The sequence below is a fragment of the Glycine soja genome, chromosome 7, assembly GCF_004193775.1.
Source record: "Glycine soja cultivar W05 chromosome 7, ASM419377v2, whole genome shotgun sequence".
Classification (NCBI taxonomy): Eukaryota; Viridiplantae; Streptophyta; class Magnoliopsida; order Fabales; family Fabaceae; genus Glycine; species Glycine soja.
The window spans coordinates 633,429-658,674 of NC_041008.1; the positions used below are offsets into that span (position 1 = coordinate 633,429).

Genomic DNA, 25,246 nt, shown 5'->3' on the forward strand with positions numbered 1-25,246 from the left:
TGACATTATCATATTCGTTCCCACTAAATTATAATTACATAATCATTAATTATTATATTTTTATTCTAATTATAATAACCAATCGTAATTAAAATATTCTAACTAATAAATAATTATATTTTCTAATTCAAATTAATTAATAACACAAATTTTTTTTGGTTATAATTTAAATTTAAATTAAATTAATACTAATACATTTTTTTGTAATTATGGTAACTTTTCTTACTATCATAATTTTATTAAATTGTCATAAATATTTATTATAACGATAATAATAAAAATAAATTAATTTTATCTTAATAAATAATAATAATAATAATAATAATAATATGCAATTTTTATTAATCAAAATGTAATAATTAAATACATTAAAAAGTTATAATTGTAAAATTAATATCCGTGAAAGACACGGATATTTAACTAGTTAAGTTCTAAACATAGATGAGATTGATAATTACATTAATTGATTGTTTATTGTTGACGGGAGAATCTGATTATAATTTCCCCCTATACCCAAAAACAAATATTCCCCCTATATTGTTTAATTACTGTCAATATCATGGAGTATTAATTGATTTAGAGATTCCATGTGTTAACCAAGCAGAGAAGGCAATTTTAACCGCGTTATTTTCTGTACTTCCCTGAGGTCTTCAGATGAGAGCATGCATGTTTCATGAACATTTCCAAAATATGATTATACCATAACATTTTTCTTTAAAAAAATCACTAAATTATTAGTGATAAAAAAAAAAAAAAACTCGTCACTGAATTTTATCATTAATATATAAATTATTTGGTGGCACATAGCCCTGGCCCTTCCAATAATAAGCTATTTTTTGTTTTGGGAGGGGGGGTTGCAAAATCATAAGCCTATTTTATGCATACCCCATTTGCTTTCTGTTATTTGTGCTGATTATTATCTTTCAAGTTTCAATCATTCATCTTTGCAAATTGCACTGAGATAAAGCATTTGGAAATCCCACCAAAGTCCTCGTACGGACAGCTACCGCGTATGCTCCATAATTTTCCTAAAGTGGGTTTGCCTTTCTTTTTTGGGCCGGGTAGGGGGGGCACTCCAATAAGTTTCTATAACAGTGTTGCAGAAACTTTAGCTTTCAGATTCATTTCTTATTCGTGCGCCTTTTCTTCACATGGAAGTCAATTACAAGAGGACAAATTGCTACAAAGATATTTGTATTTAATTTTTGTTGTTAAATGAAATTAGTATCATTTATTGAGTCTCATTTATTTAAATTGAAAGTGTTTATCTCATTCTATCATTCAGTCACCAAAAGAAAAAGTAAATTGTATTCACAAAAATATGTTAACGAGTATGTTATTATTATCATTTCTTACGAAAGGAAAGAGTGAAAAGATTGTGGCATTGTATAAATTCTCTTTTAGTGATTTAAATTGAAACGAGCTTCCCTAGTATATACAGTGTTATGAATATCAAAAAAGAACTTTATTCAGTTTATTGTGCCTTATGAATAAAGATAAAAACAAACTACCCAACTTTATGTTTGACCTAAGGACTTATTTACTAAATAAATTATGTCAAGGCTTTTTTGAAAATATATTTAATTCAACTTATTTCAAGAAAATAATTATCCTTAAAATGAGCCTTGGAGAATTCAAATAACCCGTATACTTAGTCTTGATTTCTAAACAATGTAAGACTTTTTCAGTATACCAAAATAATAATTCCTCTGTCGATGCTATAGAGGTGTAGAGGGCTTAACAATTCCCACGTGTCTCCGTGTAAAGGTATTTATAAACTACCATTTACTTCAATTCCAAAACAATGTAAAACTTATTTTTTTTATGTAGTAAAATAATATACATACAAATACGTAGTCATGAAACACAAGAATGATTCCTTGAGGATAATAAGGTTGATGACACATTAGGCTAAGGAAGGAAATTAGAAAAACTCATAAACCGATTCAATTCAATAAAAATGAGAAAAAAACATACATTTATTTATTTTAGTTGGTCTATTTAAATGTAAGCCTATTAATTTATTTAAAACCTACATTATAAAAAGTTCTTGAAATAAGTTTTTCAATCAAATCAAACTTTTTAAAAGGTCAAGTCAAATCATTAAAAAAAAAAAGAAGAAGCTCGTATCAATAAAATAATGTAAGTTCGATCCTTATGTTGAAATAATGGGTAAAGGTTGGTCACGATTCAATTCAACATAAAAATTAAATTGAACTAAATATGGTTCTGCCATACTAAACCAAGCCTGTTGTATATATTTAAGTCTAATATAAATTTTAAGATAAGGCTTTTCTGGACTAAGAAATTATCTTTTACTATTTTTATTTTTACTTTCATTCCACTTTTTCTTTTCACTTTAGGCTTGATTGTTTATCATTATCAATTACCAATGCTAATGGACATTTGTGCCAAAGAAGCAAAAACTTTCCTACACAGAAAATGCCTTATAATTTGTGCAAAACGGAATTTGGAGTTAGCAACGCGCAAATAAAAACAATTATTTTGCTGCATCAATCTTAGTTTTATCTATAAATCCTCGTAGGCCAATGAATTGACATAAAAGTTAGAACTCATAACAAGCACAAAGAATTTACACCCAGCAAGCTAGATTATTCTGAGGTGCTCGACATAAAACTAATACTAGAGTTAAAAATTATTGGAACTACAGACGAGAATTTCAAATAGTCAATAAACAGAATGTGAACATATCCATACACAATGGTCTCAAAAAGAACATATCCATACACAATAGTTGCCTGGAAAATTGTTCATTGCAGACTGTACTCACAAAAACTCCAACCAACCAAACCCTGTATCACTGGGCCTTACCATGAAGTGCACTAAGTTTCTTGATTGAATCTTTAACTCCAATGTCAATGCAATGATACTAAGCTGTGATCCTAAACCGGCCCTTGGCCAGTCTTCGAGCAATTACTCTTCTGCCACCCTTGGTTGCTTTCCTGCTCATGTAAAAGAAAAATTATGTCATCTACACAGCATAGTTCTGCTTTGGAGATTACAGATGCAAATTTGCATATAAGCCATATACAAATTTCACCGGTTCTATCCAATTAGTTACAAGCGAGTATGCTAGACAACTTTGTAGTGGAGTAACTTGAATCCCACCCATATTATATATACAAGAAAAAGAAGCAATGGTCCTTGGGCCAACAAGGATGCATTTCATATGCCACTTTTCCTGGTCATAATCCAAACATATAGACGAATAGGCAACACAAGGAAAGATGGCTCAAATGTATAGTCACATTCAACCAAACAATCTGTTCATAACTAAGGCATAGGTTTTGCTTTTTATTAATTGAAAAGGTTTTAGAATATTCTTGGCTATTTCTATGTTATCTATTCACCTATGCCAACAAGCTAAGTGAAAGCAATAGAAGGTATAACGAAATTGTATGACACATCAAGAATATTTGATCATCTAATTTCTTCTAATCCTCTATATAAATTATGTCTTTGCACAGTCATAGAGTATGCTGCAGAATGGTGACATTCTCCGCAAGAGTTTTAAAATTTACTAAGTTTGACACTCATGTAGAGGAAAAGGAAGGGTTAACTACTAACAAGCCATCTTTTCTACTTCTTTTTCTCATGATAAATGAGCATATAACCAAAAAAGATAAGGGATTAACCGAGCAAAAAATCCATGGTTCCTCTTTCGTCGAATAACGCTTGGTTGATATGTCCTTTTGGGGAATAAAAGCATAGGATCATCTGACGAAGGAGCTTCCCCTGCAAAACAATGATAAATTCTAATTAAAATGTTTCTGGGAGGAGGACAAATGCTTAAAATTCCATACAACACCTTCTCATGTTGAAGCTGCTTCAGAATGATCACAAATGTATCCTAAAAAAAGTTCATTTTTTTTCCTCAATATCACATCTTTTATATGTAGAGTTTATCTATATTTACATTTGTATTACACACATATACACAAACAGAGATGAATTGCAGGAAAAGTAAACAAGTTCCCTTCAAAATCAACTACACTTAAATTAAGGGGTGACAGAACATGAAACAGATATCAACAAGTATGGTGAATCAATGAAGAACTGAAAATAGTGGACACGCATCACAGCAATGTACCATGAGGTAAGAAGAAGCGGAGAGAGGGGAGGCCACAGGGGTAGAGAAAGCCTTGTGTGTGGGGGAATTCGGCGTCGTTTTGGGGAGAAATCGCACCGGGGAGTCTAGAGAGAGAAGGGAGTAATAACTGAGATTGAGGATTAGGGTTTTTGTTGGAATGAAGAAGAAGCGATTTCGAAAGGCGATTCAACAACGAAGAAGCTCCACTCCTCAGAGACGCCATTCTTCTTCCTTCGTGTTTGACTCACTCCAAGCTCCAACCTCAACGTGGATCGGAGTTTTGCCTCTTTTCAAGTTCGGGTTTTTATTTCCCGACCCGGAAGGTTTCCTTTTGTTGTTCCATCGTCAGTACCAACAACTTCGTCACCATGTCTAACAAAATTAAAGAAAAATATCGACTTGAGTAATTATGCTAGTTATCATAATGTAATTTTTATTAATTATTTAGCTTTAAACCTATGTAGCTTTTATTACTTCTAATGACACAGAAAAATATATTGTGTGACTTTAGTTATTTTCACCGTTTTTTCTAAAAAATATTTTAATTATGATTTTTTATCTTTATTTTTCGTAATATCAATCTAGTCATTATTCCGTTTACCTAAAAAACAAACTAGTTCTGTACTAATTAGGTTTTGGGTTTTAACTTTTTATTTTAAAAAAAAAAACTCTTTTTTAACTTGTCACTGCCCAAAGTCTAATTCAACCTGTCAGGTCATAAAATAGTCTTACTGTTGCACTCAAAATATGTAATTTATTCTAGGAACTTAAAAATTATATAAAGTGAAATTAACTAACATATGTTTAACCGCAAGTGGTGCAGTCACTAATATTCAGGAATCTTTTAACCAATTTCATTAAACATTTTAACATTAAAAAAGATATTTTGAAAGGTTGAAATCCATAAACAACAATTTGATTACAATGGCACGTGCACCTAGTTTTGTAAGTTACAAAACAGACGAAATGGCATTTTTAAAATATGCCTAGGAGATTACAGGAAGCAAATAACATCAGAAATAACTAGCGACCAAAAGAAATGAAACAATGAAGAGGGGAATACAAAATATCTTACACACACATACAAACATAGAGTACAGATTGATGATATCAACTATAGAATGGGTGTGACAGACGCTTCTGCTCCACCTTTGCTTTCAAGAAGAAAATAGAAAAGAATCAGAAATCTCAAATGTACATAATCACGCTGAAGCTGAACTCTGTTTGAGGCTATTGTTCACCAGGAAACACAGATGAAATCCAATCAGAAGCTGCCATTTGAATATTGGTCTCAGTATGAGGAGATAGAGAGAGAGGAGTAACTGCAACCTGTTCATTCAGAGGAAATAAATAAACTTGACTGCATATATAGTAACAGCCCAATGAAAAACATGCTTAAAAATAAATTTAATTCTCCAACTTACAAATCCACTTTCAAGTGCCCTGTAATCTAGATCGTCATCTATATCTTCCAGCTGCTTCTCCGAAAACTGCAGATACAAGTATAGTATAGCTAAGTTCACTTCTAGAAACAATTTAAAATAATTTGTCTCACAAATCTAAAGTAGAAAGGCACTGAAGCCATATATAACTAATTTGACAATCATTTTTTGGAAAAAAAGAAAAATTCTCTTTGCAGCAATGACAAAGTTGATGAAGCTTTTCCAAATATGCTTTCAAAAATGATCGCCAAATTAGACAAATATTGGCCAGTTAGTTATTCACAGAATGAATTGCCGTTGTTCTGGATCCATGATACAAATTAAAGTTGTTTGAGTACTTCTTTAACAAGAATTTTGGAAGTTCATCTTTCATTCAAATGAACAATGCCAACACGTGATGATCGGTTTAGGTATATAGGTACCAATTGGGTATGACTATGTGTCTGAATATTAAAGTTGCTAACTGCAACGGTATGGATGGGTTCATGATCAGTGTAAGGGCATAATACTCCTGTACCCTCCCACCCCATTCTCATCCTTGTACCAACCCACCCCTTTTATGTTCATTTCTAGGCAAGTTGTTGGCCTTCACATTTTCGAATCCATTTTCTAAAACAAGTCAACCTTCCCTCCACCTGGGGTGGGACAGTTTGACCCATATTGCCATTTACCTCTAGCCTGAAGTACTTCTTCACCCTGTTGGAATCAGGTTTTCCAGCAGCTCCAATTGATTCAACAATCTCCAAATTCTTTTTCTGTGTAGTTAATCTGCGAGCTGCACCCTGAAGTACACCAAAATGTGAAAGATGCTATTATCAGCATCAATTGAAGCACAAAAATGACCAGATTACACAAACAGAATGCACAAAAGATGGCATTATTTAGGACACTTACAGCAGCAGAGGCATCTCGGCCAATCTGTGCAAACTGAAGACCAAAGCCTTGTTTACTGGCCAAGAAATGACCAGGAGGATACCGGCTAGTTGAAACTGCCTGCCAGTTTAGAGTGGATCTCCACATACTTTGCTTGGTTAATTTGAAGCCCTGTCAACAAAACAAGACCACAGCAGCCATATTATATCTACAAACCAAAAAGAGTTCACTAAACAGTAAAGACAGTGAAACAAAATATAAGAATGGTGAAACTAAAACATATTGCCTAATTAAGAAAGGGGACAGGGAAGGAAATAGAAGTTAATCACAATGTTAAACTGTCAAGATTCAATATCCTCTTAAAGAGGAAATTTCCCAGAAAAAGGGTTCATGTATCCTTATAGTTACTGTTTCTATGAGTATTAGTATTGTTATTGTTGTTTCCTATTTTTTTTTTTTTGCTCAGCGTTATTGTTGTTTCCTATACAATTCAATTTTTAAAATGTGAGAACAAAGCTTCCCATCCTGCATGCCATGTTTTTTTGTGCAACTTATTACCAAACTTCCATGGGAGAAAAGAAAAAGAACAAGAATAATCGTGTAACTAAAAGTTGCAAACATTTCAACCCGAGCTGAAAAACAAACAAGTTCATTGAAATCAAAGCCTCTTCAGGTTCCTTTATCTGAGACATTCTCATTACTATGTGAGTACATGCAAGTCCCGACAAATGTATGTCAACTTCCATTATAAAAAAAAAAAAAAAAGACAAATTCCCATAAAAAGGGCAACAAGAAGTAAAAAGCAGAACCTAAATACAAAGCACTTATACCTAAAGGCCTGAATGCAACATGATAATTGTGAAGAAAAATTTATTTGATTAACAGCCAAAAATCTCATCCATATTAGATTTTGTACAATATATAGCCCAAACTTAGAAATTCTCATATTGCAGTAAAATGCTTGATATTATTATCCAAATTACAATAAAAATTTTATACCTTACAGGTTAAAGGCGATGTAGGAATTTCTATATTCAGAAAGCAACTTTTGGTGAAAGTTCCGTTTACAACATCCCTGATAGCAGCAATTATTAAAGGTAAACAGAGTACTACTGCATCCTTGAAATCAGTCTCTTGACTTTCATCCTTCTTCCTGCAGCGGGATATGGTGCTAATTCATAATCTCCAGAAGGAAAATACAATTCAAACTGGATACAAATAATAATAATCAGCGTACCAATTTAATGATATTGACAATGAAGGTACACCACATAACAACGCCTCTCTTGCTCCAGCAACAACACCTGAGTAGAACCTAGTGAATTTTAAAACATGAAATGAATTTCTGTTCATGCTTAAGGGCGCATGGAGGTTTAATAAGAAACCACAATAAAATATCATGAGAGGGAAATGGGGACTGTGTACTATTATAGATTTATAAATTTAATTCTATGCATAATTGAACAACTTACATGTGATGACCACAGCTTGATCCCCGGTTAATTCCACTAATAACCTAAAATTTACACCATGTTCATTCTTAAACCATTAGCATTTTGTTAATGAGAAGCACACTAGTTATCAATTGTATGTGTATGATATAAATGCTAACCAGCATAGGTTTTGACCATGAAAACAAGGCCCCAGATAACGCTAGTGAAACACAATCCACAGGAGTTCCTGAGTAATAAATTAGAAAAGAATTAGAAATCTATGCAAGTACCATTACCCACAACTATGACAACAAAACCAAAAACTAAGCATTTCCCAACTCTGGATGCATTTTATCAGTAATTAATTACAACAACAACCACAAAAACAAAAGCTTTATTCAAATAGGTGAGATCGGCTACATAAATCATTTGGTTTAGTTAAATATCACAACTTTTTTATCCATACAAAACAAGAAACAAACCAGCAAACCCACATCACCAATGAATGAAGTTTACATGAACTTCATAAACTGAAAAACAGCTTTTTTATGTAAGCAACTAGAAGCAAGGCACTAAATTCACATCATCTACTCACCAAGTCTACACGAACTTCATACACATCGGACTAACAAAATAGAAAGAAACAGTGGCAAACACAGAACAGTAAGTAAACGACAAAGCTAAATTCCTCAAAAAAAAAGTAAAGATTCCAAAAATTAAGAATCTGAATCAGTATTCAGTATCATGAAAGAAGAGTAAAAACAACATAGAAGTTTAAAAAAAGGTGATATAATTGAATCAAAACCTGAAACTTCAAAGGCGGTGGCGCCATTAATTTGTGCCGAAAAAGCTTCAACGGTTTCTCCGCGAGTGACAGAGTGGGCCGAAGCCGATTTGTCCCTGAAGCAACCATTTTTACGAACTAGATATCAAAGAAAGCCAAAGCAAGGAAGTGTGCGATGAAATAACATTTGGAGAGGAATGGTGGGACCCACGATTGAGGAACGCAGACATGGACGTCGCAGAGGCCCTGGAGCACGAGGGCTTCGACGAGGTGAACGAGGCCCGGAGACTCAATGCCGTCACTGTTGGTGACCAACACGATGGGCTTCGTGTTGGAGTTGGAGCAATCGTCGGCGGAGGAAGAGGGTTCGGCATTGATGTTGGGTTCTTGGAGGCCTGGGGGCATCGCGTTCTTCACGGAACCGGACGACGTCGTCATGGGCCAGAGAGGAAAGAGATGGATTGGTACTGCCAGGGATAGTGTTTGTTTGGATCAGACTATGGACTTTAATTAAATATTTTTATGCGTTTTATTAATCCCAACACAATTTATTCTAACTAGGACTCCAATATGTATTATTTGGTAAAAAAAGACGATGACAAGGGCATACTCTTCCAAAAAGATGGTATGAATAGATATTTGCTGCATGTTTGGCTCCACGTCTAACACTCCATATGTGCATCAAAAACATGAAGAAATAAAAGCTATATAAAGTTGCTTCTGCTTGAACGTGAAAAATAGATGTGTGTTGCCTTTGATGTGATGCTAAATCAAAAACCAACTTAGACTGTAACCACATATAAGTTATTGCTAACTTATTTTACACCTCCTTAGTTCTAGATCCTCTTTTATCAAAAAAAAGGAAGATGATGACTCAAGAAAAACCTATGAAGGGAGAGAATAAAATTTAAAGATAACAACATGATATAATAAAGTTTCTTCTCTTTTTATCCAAGAAAGACATGATGACTCTTATAGAAATTGAGAAGTGTAAAATGATGAAAAAAAAAATAAAGAATGTATCATACCTTAATTTTGTTCGGGTCAAAAATAAAAAAATAATAAAAAGGAAAAACAAAACAAAAAAAAATAAAGAATGAAAAAGAAAGGAACAATAAAACAAAAGAAAAGAAAGAAAAAGAAAGAAAAGGTGAAAAAAAATGTGTGACCTATTAGGATCATAAGAAAAGCTCATTATATCAAGAGAGGAGCACAACTCATAAAAGAAAAAAAGTCTATGCAAATAATACACAAAGAATACATGGATCCCAAGAAAAGAAAAGAAAAAAAATGTAAAAAAGCACATAGAAAAAGAAAAAAAAAAGACAAAAGTGTTATAAGACAAATGAAGGGATATGATACATGAAGAGTTTTAAAACTCAAATATTTCCATAACTTACATATTTTAAACTGACTTATCACAATTTATTTATCAAAGGGTGGGTCGCAATCCTTAGATTAAAACATTAACTGGCAGAGTAACTCCAATAACATCCCTCCCTCCTCAAAAGGGGTTTACAAGCATAAGGAGGATGATTATATAACCAAAAGCTAGACTTATCATATCTTAAAACTTAGGATTGTACAATCATGATACTTTTAAAAAAAACTTAAATATATTTTTTGTACTTGTAAGATAACTCATTTTTTTTTACTATCCAAATTTTATTTATTTTACTAACTGAAATTTTTTTACATTTATTTTTGTTACTTGTCATTAGTCGCAATTTCTTAATATAATAGTGTGATAATGCGTCAATCGGTTATATCTGAAATTAATCAATAATATAATATTTTATTAATTTGTCACATCATCATATTACATACTTTTAAAATTTATCAAATTATACATAAAGTTTACACTTTGAACAATTAATTATTCTTTGTTAACTTCCTATTGAAAAAACTTAACCATTTTTTTTACCTTAAATCTTCATTATTCATTAATTTAAAGTTAAAAACAATTAAAGAGCTCAAGCATGTAAATAATAACTCAAGCTACAACTCACCACAAAATTACAAATTTAATGCAAAATAGTAAACAATTAAAATTATTTTTTCATTACAAAATTTATGTTTGAAAAAATATTTTAGTTAATTTTTAATTTTTTTTACTAATTGAAAATTTTGTTTGGCGGTTAAATAAACAATTTTTTTAAATAATTTATAGTATTATTTAAAATACTACATGAAGAAACAATATTATTTAACACATTAGTTTCTAGTTTTTTATTTTTTTTCATTTTTATCTTTAATATATTTATATAAACTAATTATCCTTTTTAAATAAATTATAATTTTATTATTTTTATGTGATTTGATATTTTTCGATCAATTACAATTAATTTCATTTAAGAAATAATTTATAAACTAGCTTTAAGTTTTTAATTACTAACTAATTTTTCAACTTCTAATGAACAGTTCAATTAATTTGATCGAACATAAGGGTCTACCTTAATTAGTTAGAGTTATTATAAAGTCTTATCATGTTTTGTTTTAAAGAAAGAAGAGAAAAACTTAAAAAAAGAAAAAACATCAAATGTGTGTGGTTCCAGTTTTTTGGGTGGCAAAGTGGCAGCTGCTGCCAACAACGTCAATCTCCAGAACCGAATTCTATTTTCATTCTCGTATTAGATTATATACTACACATGTTGTAGGCGTTTCACTTTGTTTCCTCGTACTCTTCGAAAATTCGGTGACTCACTCGCTCTCTCATCGACTTGGACGATATTTCGTGGACAAGAGTTCCACTTTCCCGCAGGTTCTCTCTCTCTCTTTCTTTATTGTATCAATGTATAAATTAACGTTTTTTCTTGGTTGGTTTTCCATTTTGCCTTGAATTTTACAATTGCCTGCTAGGATTCCACTTTAGGGTCTACAAAAAACTGTCACGTGTTGATGGGCATTCTTCATTTAAGGTTTGAAAGATGAGACATGTTTTGAAACTTGAAATTTATCAGACTCTAATGGGCAATTGAAACTTTGTACTTAGAGAACTGGTGAGGATTATTTGATTACCAGCAACATGTAGCAATTTTCATCCTTTTGTGTGAGTAGGGAAATGAATGGGGAAGGTAGGGTAAGTGTGTGAGAGCATTGAACACTTACTTACCGGGGATCAAGAGTTTATCAAAGGAAGTTGGGTGGGTGCCATTAAGCTATAAGCTGGGTTCTCTAAAATTCTGCTTTATGCAACCCTGTTTACTATTTTCATGATGGAAGGAAGACCTTTTGTAGGAAAAAAATGGTGGTCTCCATTTAGGTTTGGGTACTCTTGTCTTAACCGAGATAGAACATAGAAGTTACCGTTCCAAGTTCGGCAAGGGTTATCTCAAGCTGAAAATAGTGATAAATTATCACTACCGTGGATGATTAAGCTAATGATTGTCAAGGATGGGAATTATAAAAGTTGAATTGTGGGCATTTTGGAGTTGTAGAGATAAACTTTGAAATGAAAGGGTTTACGGTTATATAAGAGTAAGACAGTATAGAATGCATTATGCATGTTTGGCAAGGCACAAGTTAGCAGTGTTATTGGGGATCACATCATATAACAAGTTGCACTGTTTAGGTATCTCGGGTCTATCTTTTAAAGTGATAGGATGGATAAAGTGGAGTTTGGAGAAATGCTTCAAGTGTAATTTATGATTGTAAACTGCTTATCAAACTCATTGGAAAATTCTATTGGACAACTATAAGACTAGAATGTTCTATGGTAGTGAAATTTGCAGTGACAATGGAAAAATGGATCATGGGTCTGTGTGGTTTATAATGCCAAAAGAATTTGAATTCCTTTGCGTTGATTTATTAGACCATAAAGTTTAAAATCAAAAGAGAAAGCTACAGAAATAAAATAAACCCCTATATGACTGCTTTAATTTAAATGCAGTGAAAATTTTGTGGTGCTTATTTCTAGTGGATTTCTAAATATGTTTTGCAAGCAGAGCTATGTTTTTTGTTAAACTTATAGTGACAATAGTCCAAGATTTATAACCTAAATGTGAAAACTTTCTTTTTCACCTAGGGGGTGGTGCAAAATAGTGGGATAAGTTGGAAGAAAGGTCTTTGGCCCATTAGTTTTGTGGAAGCAAGTCAAGCAACTTTAACCATGCTTTGATCCTCACTTAAACATAGCTCAACCGTATATGAATGATGCAATTTCCAATTGGCAAAACAGATATCAAACTGACACTTAATCTAAGGTCAACTCCAAAATAATTAGTTGCAATTTTGATATGCTCCTGTACCATGTTATTTGATCTTTCCTTAAGGAAGAATGGTAATAAGTTTAATAATATACTATTGCATCAGAAAGTGGGCTGATTCATAGTTATTTCTTTTTTGTGATTATTGTATTTTGGACAGTTCTCATTTATTTCCTAAATGGAGCTCAATGAAGATCCTGGACCAATTGATAATTATGTTCTTTATGATCAAGATAATCATGTATCTTCAGCAGTTTGGGATGGACATGTAAGTGGATATTATTTTATTTATAATTTTTGTTAAGTCATATGAAAATTTCTCAATATTCATATTATTGGATATGATGATATTATTCATACCAAATCCACAGGAGCGTGGTGTACTTAGATGCCATGAACACACTTCAATGCTTGATCAGTGGAAGCTCACACCTAAACAGATTAAGTTGGTTGAGAAGGCTGGTTTCGGTCACCTACGATTACTTCCTGCTATGAGTCTTGACAATGCATTGATAGCAGCTTTGGTTGAGCGGTGGAGGAGAGAAACAAATTCCTTCCACTTAACTGTTGGAGAATTGACGATAACCCTTGAAGATGTATCACTACTACTTGGATTGGCTATTGACGGAGAACCTGTGATAGGTCCAATAAGTGCACCAAGTTCAGTTTGTGAAAAATTATTAGGGAGAGTACCAGAGGACCTGAATGGTGGAATGGTGAAGCTTACTTGGCTCAAGGAGTTCTTCTCTGAGTGTCCTGAAGATGCATCACAGGAGGAAATTGAACGATGTACTCGTGCTTACCTTTTATACCTAGTAGGCAGTACAATATTTTCTACAACAACAGGGAACAAAGTCCCTGTTATGTACCTTTCTTTGTTTGAAGACTTTGACAAGGCTGGGAAGTTTGCTTGGGGTGCAGGAGCATTGGCATTTTTATATAGAGCACTCGGCAATGCTTCTCTTAAATCTCAAAGCACTATTAGTGGCTGTTTAACTCTAGTACAGGTTATAACAATACTTCCCTTTACTCTCTTCTTTTGCGGATACTTTCTGTTTCAATACTGACTGAATAATATTTTTTTTTTTTTTTTTTAGTGCTGGTGTTATTCTCGCCTCAATGTTGGACTGCCAAAATTTAATCAAGAACCTGATAATAATTGCTTTCCCTTTGTGCTTAAATGGAAAGGGAAAAGTGGTGCTCGGACAAAATGTAATGTAGTGTCCTACAGAAAGGCTTTGGACTCTCTTAATCCATGTGATGTAAGTGTTAATAATGTGGATTATTTGATGAATTAAGTAGAACAAAATAGTAAATCTGTGTTGGTGTTGGTACACAGGTCCAGTGGCTACCTTACAAGGACATGGACTGTACAGCCATACCAGAAGATATAAAAGCTAGTCTGATTTTACGGGCATCTAGGACTATGTTATTGTGTTTTGACAAGGCAGAAAGGCACCTTCCCGATCGTTGCTTACGTCAGTTTGCCATGCATCAAACTATCCCAAAAGACGTGGAACGATGGGAGAGGAAGAGTCGTATAGTGGATCATGGGGTAGACTTGATGGGAAAAATGGACTTGGCTCTCAAAGAGTGGTCTGAACGTTGGGTTCATGTTGTTGAAGGTGGTGACATTGTAGATGAGGGTGAGTACATGCAGTGGTATCAGAAGATTACCCGGAAATATATTGGGAGAGTCACATCATCCCTGGAGTCAGAGTATCAAAGAACAGTATGTCTTTTGCTTAGTTATCATTACTTATATTTTACTTGAATGTATGTTTTATGAATACTTGACTACTACATGCTTTTGCTGTTTTACAGGTTACTGCTATGAGGGAAATTGCAAATATTGCTGATATAGTCTCAGCAGAAGGGTTGGATTCTTATAATAGAGAGTTGCTTGATGAAGTGAAAAATATTGTGCACAAATGTTTAACAGAGCAGTTTGAAGAAATACCAAACGAGAAAGTTAAAAAGAAGGGTAATCGGAAACGTAGGCAAAAGGACCACCTGAGTATGGAATATGAATAGCACCAGAATAGAGCACTGTCCAAGCTAACTCTGATCTTAGCCCTACTGATATTTATAACTTCAGGTTGGTGAAGGACGAATGTATATAATTAAATGGTCAACACCGCATCAAGAACATATTCTATAGAAGAGGATGGCATATTTTTTAAAAAAAAAAATGGAGACATTCGAATGCAGATAGTTTGTAAGTATCTACTGTAAAGCTCCATTTGATATTTGATCCTTTTTAGGCATTTATTGGATCTTCTCTCTTCTTGTAGATGTATGGCCTGGTTTTTAAATGTTTATTATATTAGTATGGGGCTCTTCATCCTTTTACTCGTCTTGCAATTTGGAAATATTTGCCTTCATGGTATTCTAATAGTTGCTTCATGACCTCCCCACCCCCAATGATGCATAATACAATGATATTAATTTAAAGACTAATAAAATTACAATCTTTCTCTTTATCTGATAAACTAAAGTATGTTTATACTTTAATTTAAACCAGGCAAAGTTTACGCAAAATGCACTGGAAGGAGACAAAAACATCCAAAACACATTAATATTCACACTTTTGCAAAGTATTAGGGGATAAAAACGCCTGCATGATAATTTACTTAGTTGTGAAAAAACAACTTCACTGTAATGACGTGAAAAATATTTATTATAACCATAGACGAGTCTCTTAGGTACAACATCTCTCTTTTTGGAACTTTCAACATCATCAAATAACTAGTTTGATAATTTAGTTGTGCTTAGTTTCAATTTATTTGTGGTTTCTTCTATGCATTCTGCTTTGTTTCAATTTATTTGTGCTTTGTTCATGCTCCAAGCATTCAGTTTTGTGATCTTGACATCAACAGTTCCATTATTGAAAGCTAAAGTGGTGAGAACAAATAGTAAAATACGTTGGTGGCAAGTGTCAGAAGATTATAATGGCATCATTCTTCTTAAATATATATTTTTTATTTTGTCAACTTATCAAATATTAAATCTGAATAAGATGAATGACAAGCATATTATTGTTGTGCATCAATGATATTTAGAGGCATTAGTAGAAGAAGTCAAAAAATTAGTCATCATGAACTTTTATGGTTCTTCCATTTCTCCCATTCTGCTCGGTATCAATTTATCTGTGCTTTCTTCATGCTCCAAGCATTCAGTTTTGTGATGTTGACATCAGCAGTTCCATTATTGAAAGCATATAGTTGTGCTTCATCATTGATTGCTAATGTGGGATAAACTCTAGCCGTGATGCAAGCCCTTCCTTCTCCTCCAAAACTCTCCACGACAGAATGATCAATCTGTGGAAGGGACAAACTTGTGCATTAGTAGGAGCATTGAAGATCATTTGAACAAAAAAAAAAAAAAACTAAGGATGAGAAATCTTATAGCTCTGACTTCTAATATTCACTCATAATGCTTTTTGTTTTTATCTCCATCAATACTACTACCTCCGTTTGTACATAACAACCTTTCTATTTTATTTTATTTTTATAAAATACTCTTTTAATTATTTAGTGTATTAATCATTTGTTTTCTATAATATTTTTAATTAATTATATACTTTCTCTTATTAGGATTGGACAACAGAAGAAACAACATTAATTAATTAATTGGGTGAGAAACAATTAAATGAAAAAAAATGAAGGATAATCTTAAAAGAATAGTATGAATTAAGTTAATTATTTTTCTTAAAACACATGAATCAATGAAAAAAAATCTTGTAGGAAAGATGGAAGCATTAAAGTTATTTGTTTACAAATAATATTTTTGTGCATAAATGTTGGAACTTACCAAGGTTCTCAATGATAGCTTCTCATGAAGAGGGTCGACGTCCACAAAAGTTCCATAACTGGTCAAATCATTGTCTTTGTTTAAGGAAGACCTGTCATGCGTTTGTATATCAGAAGAGTTTGGAGAGAAGTTGAGTTGATGGAAATAACTAGAGAACACAAACAAAACGAACCTGCTTTGATCACTGCACAAGAGCACCAAATATTTGTGTTGGTGTCTGAATATTCTGAAGAAAACTGATGTATACTCTTGCAAACCCTCTGAAGCAAAAACTAACAGACCAAATGGGCCCAGTCCACTTTTGATGGATGAACCCTTTTTACTACACAGAATTTGGGGGTCTGTCCAATAGTCCAATACTTCAGCCTCTCTCAAATTACTCACTTCAAATGAAATTTCAACATCGGCCTGCAAAGAGCAAAGGACGAATGATTGCTGTTAAAACTTCAAAGTTAAAACAATAATATTCGTTGGTTTTTATTATCATTATCTATTAAGACAGATCACTAAAGAAAGTTTTATCAATAAAATCTTTCTATTTTTAGTTACTTAGAATTACAAAATCAGTTTAATATAGTGAACAATTTCTCTATATTCTATCTAAATTTGCACTTTTAATATAAGGATGGTTTAGTGAATTTTGATATAGAATCTGAAAATCAATTGCTCTAATGTATCATAGAAGTTATATTTTATTAAGCGTTCGTATGTTTAACATCTAAGGGTACCAGTAACATATTTTTTCAACATTTTTTTTCTTCGGTACATTCTTTTTTATTAATTGAAATTCATGTAGGTCTCATCATTTTGGAAAAGAAAAGACCTAGTAAATAAAAAATGAAATCTACGTATATATTTACTATACATGAATTTCACTTAATAATTAAGAGAGAATCTATGGAAAAGAGTATGATAAGTTAAAAAGTTTGTTCATGTTAACCACAGTAGCATAACATTCAATTTTTTTTTTTATAAAAAGAAAGAGGATCGAAATTATTTTTGGTATAAATTTAAAACATGTTCTATTGAAATATAAAAAAAAATCAATCTTTATCTGAACTCCTGTGAGTAGGAAAAATCATTAATTATAAATCTTCTTCATAAATGAATAAAAAATAGATATATATTTTTAAGATATTAAATGTATTCTCATTTTTACTTTAGCACCTATAGTTTTGCATGCATACCTATCGATCGGTTCTATTTAAGTATTCTAGATTCAAATTCTAATACTTCTCAAAAAAAGATTAAACTTCTAGTTATGAAATCTAGAGTCGGCTTCAAATTGTTCCCAAATATAAATAAAATAGTTCCCAAAAAGATTAAACTTCTAGTTATGTATATCACAATACATAGTATACCAGTGTATATCTCAAAAAAAAAAAAAAGTGTATACCAGTATAGTATTTTTAAACCATGAATCGTCAGAAACCACAATTGAGGCTGCGATATTAAAAATTTTGTGGTCTTCAAAACCATTTTGCGACCGTAAATTATGATTGTATTAGGCGCATTTGACCCTAATTTTCAGCAATATTATAGTATATATAGTCTTTTTAAAATTATTGCAAGCATGATCCTGAACATAATTTAGAACCTTGATTATAATTAGTATTTTTACTAGATTGTAGCAAGTAAAACTTACCTGTGTTGCTGTGACACCATTAATTGGAAGCAACTTGCCTCCTTTTAGCACTTGGGGGGGCAAGTTGACTGGGTATGCACGTAGCTTTTCAACTTCCACCACTGGCCACTGTACCAACTGTTTACCAGACTTATGCAGCCACAAAGCCCTTGGAATTGTCTGCAAAATACATGTGCATTTTCATTAAATCTCATCCCCACTGTTTTCTAGCACTAGGTCAACTTCGTTTTCTAAAGGAAAAAAAAAAAAGAAAAAACTGTGGAGCCTCACTCTCTCATCATGGTATGAGCTGGCTCATGTTACTACCATTATTATTTAAACTATATTCCATCTATCATAATTTCATTAACTGTGCCCGAAAAACAAATCTAATTATTTGAGCCTAGAGTCAACACTTTTTGGTTTGATCAAGTCATGTCTTCATTTTAGAACATGGTGAGCAAACTAATAATAAAAATATTAAAACATTGCAATGAACTTACATGGATTCCAGACCATCCCTTCTTGATATCAGCAGCAACACTAGAGGATTCATTAGCCCACCCTAACAAAATCCTTCTCTTCTTCCCATCATCAAAGAAAGTTTTTGAGGCATAGTATTTTCCATAGTCATATCTTAAAACAAATTCATTAGACTCTTCATCCGGGATAAATGCATCCTTGGCAGCATTGTAACTCCCAATCATATAGTAATCATGTTTTTTGTCATCCAAGCTAACCTTGAGCACGTGCCTAACATCATAACCATTCACCGACGTGTCAACACCCAATTGGTCATTATTCAAAACAGGGAAAAAATCAGGACACTCCCACATGCCACTTCCTAGGATTGAATACAAAGGGTGTTTGGCTTGAACCCAATTAACAAAGTCTTTGCTCCTATACAAAATTGCGATTCCCCTAGTTCTTCTTTTGCTTCCAACAAGTACCCTCCAATGCCCATCTTTGCCTAGCCAAGCAGTGGTGGGGTCTCTAAATGAACTTGAATTGATCTTGTTAGCACTAGTTGGTGCCATTAGAGGATTTTTGGGGGACTTGACCCATTCCCTAAGAAATGGGTCAGACAAATTTTTGGGTTGGGCCAAGTTTTGAACTTGCTGATTCAATAGGTCAATTCCAGTGTATAGAATAACTGGTTTGTTCCCAGGAAGTAGTGTGGTTGATCCTGACCAACAGCCATTTATATCGGACGGTTGAGATGGAAAAATGGCAGGATCTAGTGGAGTCCAATTCACAAGATCCTTTGACACTGAATGTGCCCACACAATATTTCCCCAAACTGCACCTTTAGGATTGTATTGATAGAATAGGTGGTAAAGTCCTGCATATCTCAATGGTCCTATATTCCAATTATAAAGTCCCAAGTAAGAACAATTTTTTTATTTTCAGCCCAAAATAATAAGAGATAGAAAATTAATGGCACGTATCAACTTGTGATTTGTGAATTCTTTAAAACTATTATTGGATTCAAATCATGAGTCCTTTGTACCCGTATCATTTTATATTTTTTAATTAAAAAAACACGTAACGACACTTTCTCTCCTAATTATTTTTGTTAGCATGTTATATTTTAATTGGATATAAACATAAAGAAAGATAAGTAGTTTTGACTTCACTATTATCCACATGCATCAGTTTATTATATCATACAAGAAAGCCGACCTAATGGAACAAACTTCTTAATCAATGATGTGTTCATTTATTTTCTTTATAGAGATCTAGAGCAATATATTTACGTTATATTTTATTTCCACGGCATTGTAAATGCCGTTGAACAAACTTTCGAGAAAATTGTAATTTTCTGCACTCTTTCTTATATTACATTTGAACATTATTTCAACCATTTTGAATTTCCAGAATTTCTGAAATGATTATAGGATGATGACAATATAACATGGATTGAAGGAAACTACAAAAAGAATGTAAAAAAGATGCACAGGGAGATTCATAAGAGAAGAGAACTAACCATTGGGATCTTCAAGTCCAAATACACCCACGTTTCCATTTCAGGATATAACATGTCAAGTGACAAAAACAAGAAGCAAAAGAAGAAACTATATACATTAGAGACATAAAATATTTGACAAAAAAAATGAAAAGAATAGAAAGAAAGAAAGGAATAAAGGGTACATGAGAAAATATAAGACGAGTTGAAGGAAAAATGATATATATATACCATTTATCCAATTCTTGGGAGGTTGGAAGTGATAAGCAGTTCTGTAAGGTTGGTTGGAGGAATCAGAAGATAGACTCTGAAGATTTCTATAAACGTGATGAGTAGCTGCACTGCCATAAATGAAAGAAAAGAAAGTCAAAAGCAAAATAGTAGACATAGCCATGGTTGTTATGTGGTAATGTTGTGGGGAGAAGCAGGCGAGCTCTACTATCTATTTATATAGATATATAATACTGCCGTGGATATGGTGGAATATTACGGATGGATCAAAAAATATAAATTAATCACTGCTTACCGAGTGACTTGTTTGTTGAGTGAAAATTCAAAAGCATAACAGAAGTAAAAGGAAATAAAAATGAGTATTTTAAGAGAAATTAACCACGGCTTACATGGAGAATCAAAACCAAAAAGATATTCACTAACAAATATGGTTAATCTTGTTATCCTTAATGTTAGGAATCTTATAAAATTTGAAATCTTCCATTAGTCAACCTAACCGTAAATTTCCAAAAATAGCATCCGACGTCTATTCTCACTGGAACCACCAACCATAAGGCCTCTCCCATTGTTGTACAATGAAACAATTTAATGATTTAGCCAAGTTTTATATGCATAGATTTTTATGAGGAACAGTACTGTCAAGCTTCTCCGTTCAACCTCTCAACTTGTGTTACACTAGTATTTGCTTATTTTTAATATTCAGTCTCATCATGGTTTCAGAGAGTGTATTGATTACAAAACAAAATAATTTAATTTGATCATGCAAAAGTTGCTAATTTGCTAAGAACAACATGTTGCTAATAAGTAAATGAACTAAACTTTTTGTAAAGTTAAATCAACTTAATTATATATCTCATCAACCTTTAGAGGAGTTAAATGATGAAATTTATATAAAAACTAAACTGAATGAATTAATTTTAATTTATATAAAAAAATTATTTTCTTTGATTTCCTACTTAGGAAGACTTCATCACACATTCATTTTTTATCAAGTGAATATGCCTGGATAAGGGGGAGGGGTGGATAAGGGGGAGGGGGTAGAGAGGATGAAGCAGTTACTATGGATTTAAACAAGATTTGTGATTATATTGATTAAGGATGATTTTTTTTTAATTTCATAAGATCTCTCAAGTTAACAATAATATGGTTTAACTCTTGTTAGGTTGTTAGTAAGTATCTCAGTATCTCTCACAACAACTACAGTGGACTTATCCCTATGATTTGGCTGCGGGTTAACCACCTTAAGAAGTATCTCTCACAACAACTACAGTGGACTTATCCCTATGATTTGGCTGCGGGTTAACCACCTTAAGAGTATTGGAAAGGAGGATCAAAATAATATTAAACAAAATTTTTATATTTTTTTAATAGAATTTACATTTTTTATTTTTTTTATTTTTTTTTATTTTCATTCTCTAAATTAAACACTATAGGTCTCAGCAAAAAGGTATCAAGCAGATTTATGAATGCCGTACCATCCTTCTAGACATTTGTTCAAGAAATTTGTGGTGAATTTGGCTAATAATGCGTGCGTCCAACTCATAGTATATCTTGTGCTTATCTATATTTAATATATACTATCATTAGTTAAGTCACATACATGCAGAGTTTGTGGGTACGTACTTCGCATGAACTTGATCGATCATGTTCTTCCACTAATTCAATTCATGTATATCCGTTTATAATACAAAGTCTGTTAAGTTTCTCGTGACTTCAGCAGCAAAAAGGAGAAAAAGTTTTAATTTCGTGACTTGATCACTTCAAGGTTGTTCATTGTTTCAGAGAATTTGAATTGATTTATTTGAAAGTTTTTACATATGATCCCTCGTCAACATGATAACTGCATGACCAAATGAAAGTCCTTTCCTCTACTTCTCCATTTCTTAATTAAGTTATTTTTTTATCAGTACCAATATTTCTTAAGTTACATGGTTGTGGCCATTGTCATTCACTATTAACCATTGTAGATGTCTTCATGACAACTACAAAGAAAGTATTTTTGATGAGTCACAATATCCGCTAGAGTACTGAAACATCAACATTTAGCATAAAGGCAAATGGATTTTTTTTGGTAGTGGACTGATTTATATTTCCTCCATAATATGATGAACTTAATGCCGGTTTGGAATGACATCTAGAATGCACATAAACATGTAAATTTATGCCCGAATGAATATAATACACAATTTATAAAAAAAAAATACATAAACAAACCAATTGGGTCAGATCTAACAGAAAGAACTAGTTTCATACAACGTAATCAACTAAAGTTCGAATTTTCACTAGAAAAATGTATATCCACATTTAGTATCTGATTGCGTGCCTTAAATATGGTTGTCTCTAGAATAAAAGACATATAAGAAATAAAATAAAATAATTAGATGGACATGTAATTAGTACATGTTGGTTGGGATTGTTTATAATGACTCTATAGGAAGAATAGCATACACAGCACTGGCTAGAATTAGGTTATGTTAGAATCAAAGTTAGAAACGTGCTATTGAAAATTTTAATTTACTTTCTCAAATTCACAAAACAAATAAATAAATTTTTTTGTTTTAGAAATAAAAATATTTCCTGCGTCTCCGTCTAGCATCTTAACAAATAAAAATATTTTACATAGTGTTCATTTACATTTTTAGAATTTTTTGTTGTTTAGTCTTTAATTGAACATGGTTTTAAGTGTAATGATGAGACTAGTTTTCTAATAGGAAATCGGTGTTCATTTGTATTAACGTCTAAAAAAAATAATTTTTATTTTCTCAAAGATCACTTCATCGTTCACACAATCAATTCCTAATTTATGCCAAATGCTATATTCACTCTCCTTTATTTTTAAGTACACTCCCCTTTTATTTTAATTTAAATTTGTTTACTATTATTAATACTCTTTATAGCCTATCGTACTTCTTTTTTCTTAGAAAATACTTTCTGGAAGATTTTTACTATTGTTAATACTCTCTGTACCTAAAATTTTTACTACCATTAATGTTGTTTTAGATTTTGTGTTCTATAAAACATTTTCCAGAATACAAAATGTAAAATAGTAGTCTCAAAACTACTTTTGAAAATTTAAAAACAAATGACATTTTAAAGTCACCATATCAAATTTAATTTTTAATTTACACAAAAAAAGGAATGCAAGCGTACCATGTTTAATAGCTTGGAGGATGAAAAAACCTAATGTTAAACAAAGAGACCCAGCAAACAAGGAATATCAAAGTAAGATATTGAATTGGAGATCATAAAGGGAGTGGTAGAGGGAAACAATTATAATGGAAGAGAGGGAGGGAGAGTGTGCAATTGTATGAGGGAAAGAATAAGGTTTGAAAAAAGAAGGTCATTTAAGTCATAAGCAAATTAAAATAGAGAAGGGATGTACTTAGAGAAAACGGAAGTTGATATAGCATTTGTCCAATTGATTGATTAAAATCAAGTGGCAGTCCAACCCACTCACCTTATCCAGAATAAGTTGGGCCTACGTTAACGTTCACGGTCCAATCTACACCATATAACATAAGCAACTTTTTTCTTTTAACCAAGTATCCTTCGGCGGAATCATCTTCATTATATTATTTTTGTATATTGCATGTAACATTGTACATTTTTTTCATTGGGGTGACATTGCATTTTAAGGTATGGTACATCTTTATTATTAGTAAGATGAGGTAAAGATGGGTTATATAATGAAGATGAGGTTTAAATTAGAGTTAAAAATAAATAAAAATTGAATGAAAAATAATATTTTAGATGAGATTTAAATAATATAAATAGTAAGATAAAAATAAGACTAAAAAATAGGAGGTATAAAATAAGCCTTTACAACATTAACGATACTGAAAATGTCTTTCCATTATAGTTTATTTAAGGGGACATATTTCTTTTCAAGTCTTATTTTGGATAAATCTAAGATGTATCCTAGTCAAAAGCTAAATACTAGGTACTAAAATTCATTTAAGAAGATTACCTCTCCCAACAAATACATTTCCTTGCACATGGATCCCGGTGGTTAAATCTTTTATTACATACTTAACAGACATAATTATCTCTCAAGCATATCATATCAGTTGCCATTTTTTTAATATTCTCAAGTCTACTATACTCAAATGTAAACATTAAATTTTAAAATACTTAAATATGTTTTTTATCTTAAAAATATAATAATATTTTATTTTTTAGTGCCTAAAAAAATATTTCTTAGAGTTTGGTCCCTTCAAAATTCTTTTTTTTGGGGGGATTTAGTCCCTATTATTTTGTTTTAGTTCTTCAAATTTTTTTAATCTCAATAATATGTAGATTATTTGATTTTATTTCTTATTAAATGTTTTTTTATAAGGAATAATTCAAAATAAACAATATGAAGTACATTTAATGATCCATTGAACAATAATATATAAATTAATACTCTCTTCGCTCCAAAATGATCGTTGTTTAAGACTTTTTTTTCATATATATATTAAGAATGACAATAAATAGTTAAGTTACTCATTAAAAGAATTTTACCAAAATGTCCTCATTTTTTTAAAAATGTGTTACTTGTAACTATTGGGTCATTAATGGTGGTTGTTGAAAAATTAATAGGTACAATACTGAAAAAATCATTAAATTAGTGTATTTTATTTGAAAACATACAAATAAAAGTTTTAATATTTTTATTAAAAACTAAAAAAATCATTCAAGATATTTTTTAAATACTAAAATATTAGTTATTTTGAATAAGAGGAAGTAAAAAGTTTTTCATTTGAAAAAATACATTAAATAATT

General features: G+C 31.8%; 4 protein-coding genes across 5 annotated transcripts; 1 reads left to right on the forward strand and 3 right to left on the reverse strand.

Moving 5' to 3' along the window:
• Positions 1–2,523: 2,523 nt before the first annotated feature.
• Positions 2,524–4,511, reverse strand: LOC114417925. Its single transcript, XM_028382993.1, has 3 exons — positions 4,112–4,511; positions 3,657–3,756; positions 2,524–2,963 (listed from the first exon to the last, which is right to left on the reverse strand). The coding sequence occupies exons 1-3, from the start codon at positions 4,332–4,334 to the stop codon at positions 2,891–2,893; spliced, it is 396 nt and encodes a 131-aa protein (XP_028238794.1). The 5' UTR covers positions 4,335–4,511; the 3' UTR covers positions 2,524–2,890.
• A 470-nt stretch (positions 4,512–4,981) lies between these two features.
• LOC114417924 (5'-nucleotidase SurE-like) lies at positions 4,982–9,180 on the reverse strand. The gene is made up of 10 exons (XM_028382992.1): positions 8,855–9,180; positions 8,665–8,759; positions 8,039–8,106; positions 7,899–7,942; positions 7,664–7,741; positions 7,426–7,579; positions 6,448–6,597; positions 6,225–6,335; positions 5,536–5,601; positions 4,982–5,440 (listed from the first exon to the last, which is right to left on the reverse strand). The coding sequence occupies exons 1-10, from the start codon at positions 9,079–9,081 to the stop codon at positions 5,342–5,344; spliced, it is 1,092 nt and encodes a 363-aa protein (XP_028238793.1). The 5' UTR covers positions 9,082–9,180; the 3' UTR covers positions 4,982–5,341.
• Positions 9,181–11,157: 1,977 nt separating this feature from the next.
• Positions 11,158–15,200, forward strand: LOC114417927 (protein MAIN-LIKE 2-like). 2 transcript variants are annotated; one of them, XM_028382996.1, is made up of 7 exons: positions 11,158–11,404; positions 12,668–12,845; positions 13,009–13,116; positions 13,220–13,855; positions 13,946–14,110; positions 14,188–14,580; positions 14,673–15,200. In XM_028382996.1, exons 3-7 carry the CDS (start codon positions 13,027–13,029, stop codon positions 14,880–14,882), a joined length of 1,494 nt encoding a protein of 497 aa, XP_028238797.1. In that variant the 5' UTR covers positions 11,158–11,404; positions 12,668–12,845; positions 13,009–13,026; the 3' UTR covers positions 14,883–15,200. The 2 variants fall into 2 exon arrangements, with proteins under 2 accessions (XP_028238797.1, XP_028238796.1); XM_028382995.1 differs by lacking the exon at positions 12,668–12,845.
• Positions 15,201–15,791: 591 nt separating this feature from the next.
• On the reverse strand, positions 15,792–20,685 carry LOC114417926 (beta-fructofuranosidase, cell wall isozyme-like). Its single transcript, XM_028382994.1, has 7 exons — positions 20,483–20,685; positions 20,273–20,281; positions 18,789–19,645; positions 18,307–18,465; positions 16,834–17,069; positions 16,662–16,752; positions 15,792–16,168 (listed from the first exon to the last, which is right to left on the reverse strand). The coding sequence occupies exons 1-7, from the start codon at positions 20,643–20,645 to the stop codon at positions 15,989–15,991; spliced, it is 1,695 nt and encodes a 564-aa protein (XP_028238795.1). The 5' UTR covers positions 20,646–20,685; the 3' UTR covers positions 15,792–15,988.
• Positions 20,686–25,246: the final 4,561 nt, after the last annotated feature.

What these genes read in the sequence shown, in the direction of transcription:
- LOC114417924 (XM_028382992.1), bottom strand. Translation starts at nt 9,081, where the DNA reads ATGACGACGTCGTCCGGTTCCGTGAAGAACGCGATGCCCCCAGGCCTC. An exon ending in CATGTCTGCGTTCCTCAATC is followed by an intron (nt 8,760 to 8,854) that starts GTGGGTCCCACC and finishes TGGTTGCTTCAG; the next exon opens with GGACAAATCGGCTTCGGCCC. An exon ending in GCCGAGATGCCTCTGCTGCT is followed by an intron (nt 6,336 to 6,447) that starts GTAAGTGTCCTA and finishes GGTGTACTTCAG; the next exon opens with GGTGCAGCTCGCAGATTAAC.
- LOC114417925 (XM_028382993.1), bottom strand. Translation starts at nt 4,334, where the DNA reads ATGGCGTCTCTGAGGAGTGGAGCTTCTTCGTTGTTGAATCGCCTTTCG. An exon ending in CCGCTTCTTCTTACCTCATG is followed by an intron (nt 3,757 to 4,111) that starts GTACATTGCTGT and finishes ATTGTTTTGCAG; the next exon opens with GGGAAGCTCCTTCGTCAGAT. An exon ending in AACCATGGATTTTTTGCTCG is followed by an intron (nt 2,964 to 3,656) that starts GTTAATCCCTTA and finishes TTACATGAGCAG; the next exon opens with GAAAGCAACCAAGGGTGGCA.
- LOC114417926 (XM_028382994.1), bottom strand. Translation starts at nt 20,645, where the DNA reads ATGGCTATGTCTACTATTTTGCTTTTGACTTTCTTTTCTTTCATTTAT. An exon ending in ATGGTGTCACAGCAACACAG is followed by an intron (nt 17,070 to 18,306) that starts GTAAGTTTTACT and finishes TGCTCTTTGCAG; the next exon opens with GCCGATGTTGAAATTTCATT. An exon ending in AGCTATCATTGAGAACCTTG is followed by an intron (nt 16,169 to 16,661) that starts GTAAGTTCCAAC and finishes TCCCTTCCACAG; the next exon opens with ATTGATCATTCTGTCGTGGA.
- LOC114417927 (XM_028382996.1), top strand. Translation starts at nt 13,027, where the DNA reads ATGGAGCTCAATGAAGATCCTGGACCAATTGATAATTATGTTCTTTAT. An exon ending in ACTCTCTTAATCCATGTGAT is followed by an intron (nt 14,111 to 14,187) that starts GTAAGTGTTAAT and finishes GTTGGTACACAG; the next exon opens with GTCCAGTGGCTACCTTACAA. An exon ending in AGTCAGAGTATCAAAGAACA is followed by an intron (nt 14,581 to 14,672) that starts GTATGTCTTTTG and finishes GCTGTTTTACAG; the next exon opens with GTTACTGCTATGAGGGAAAT.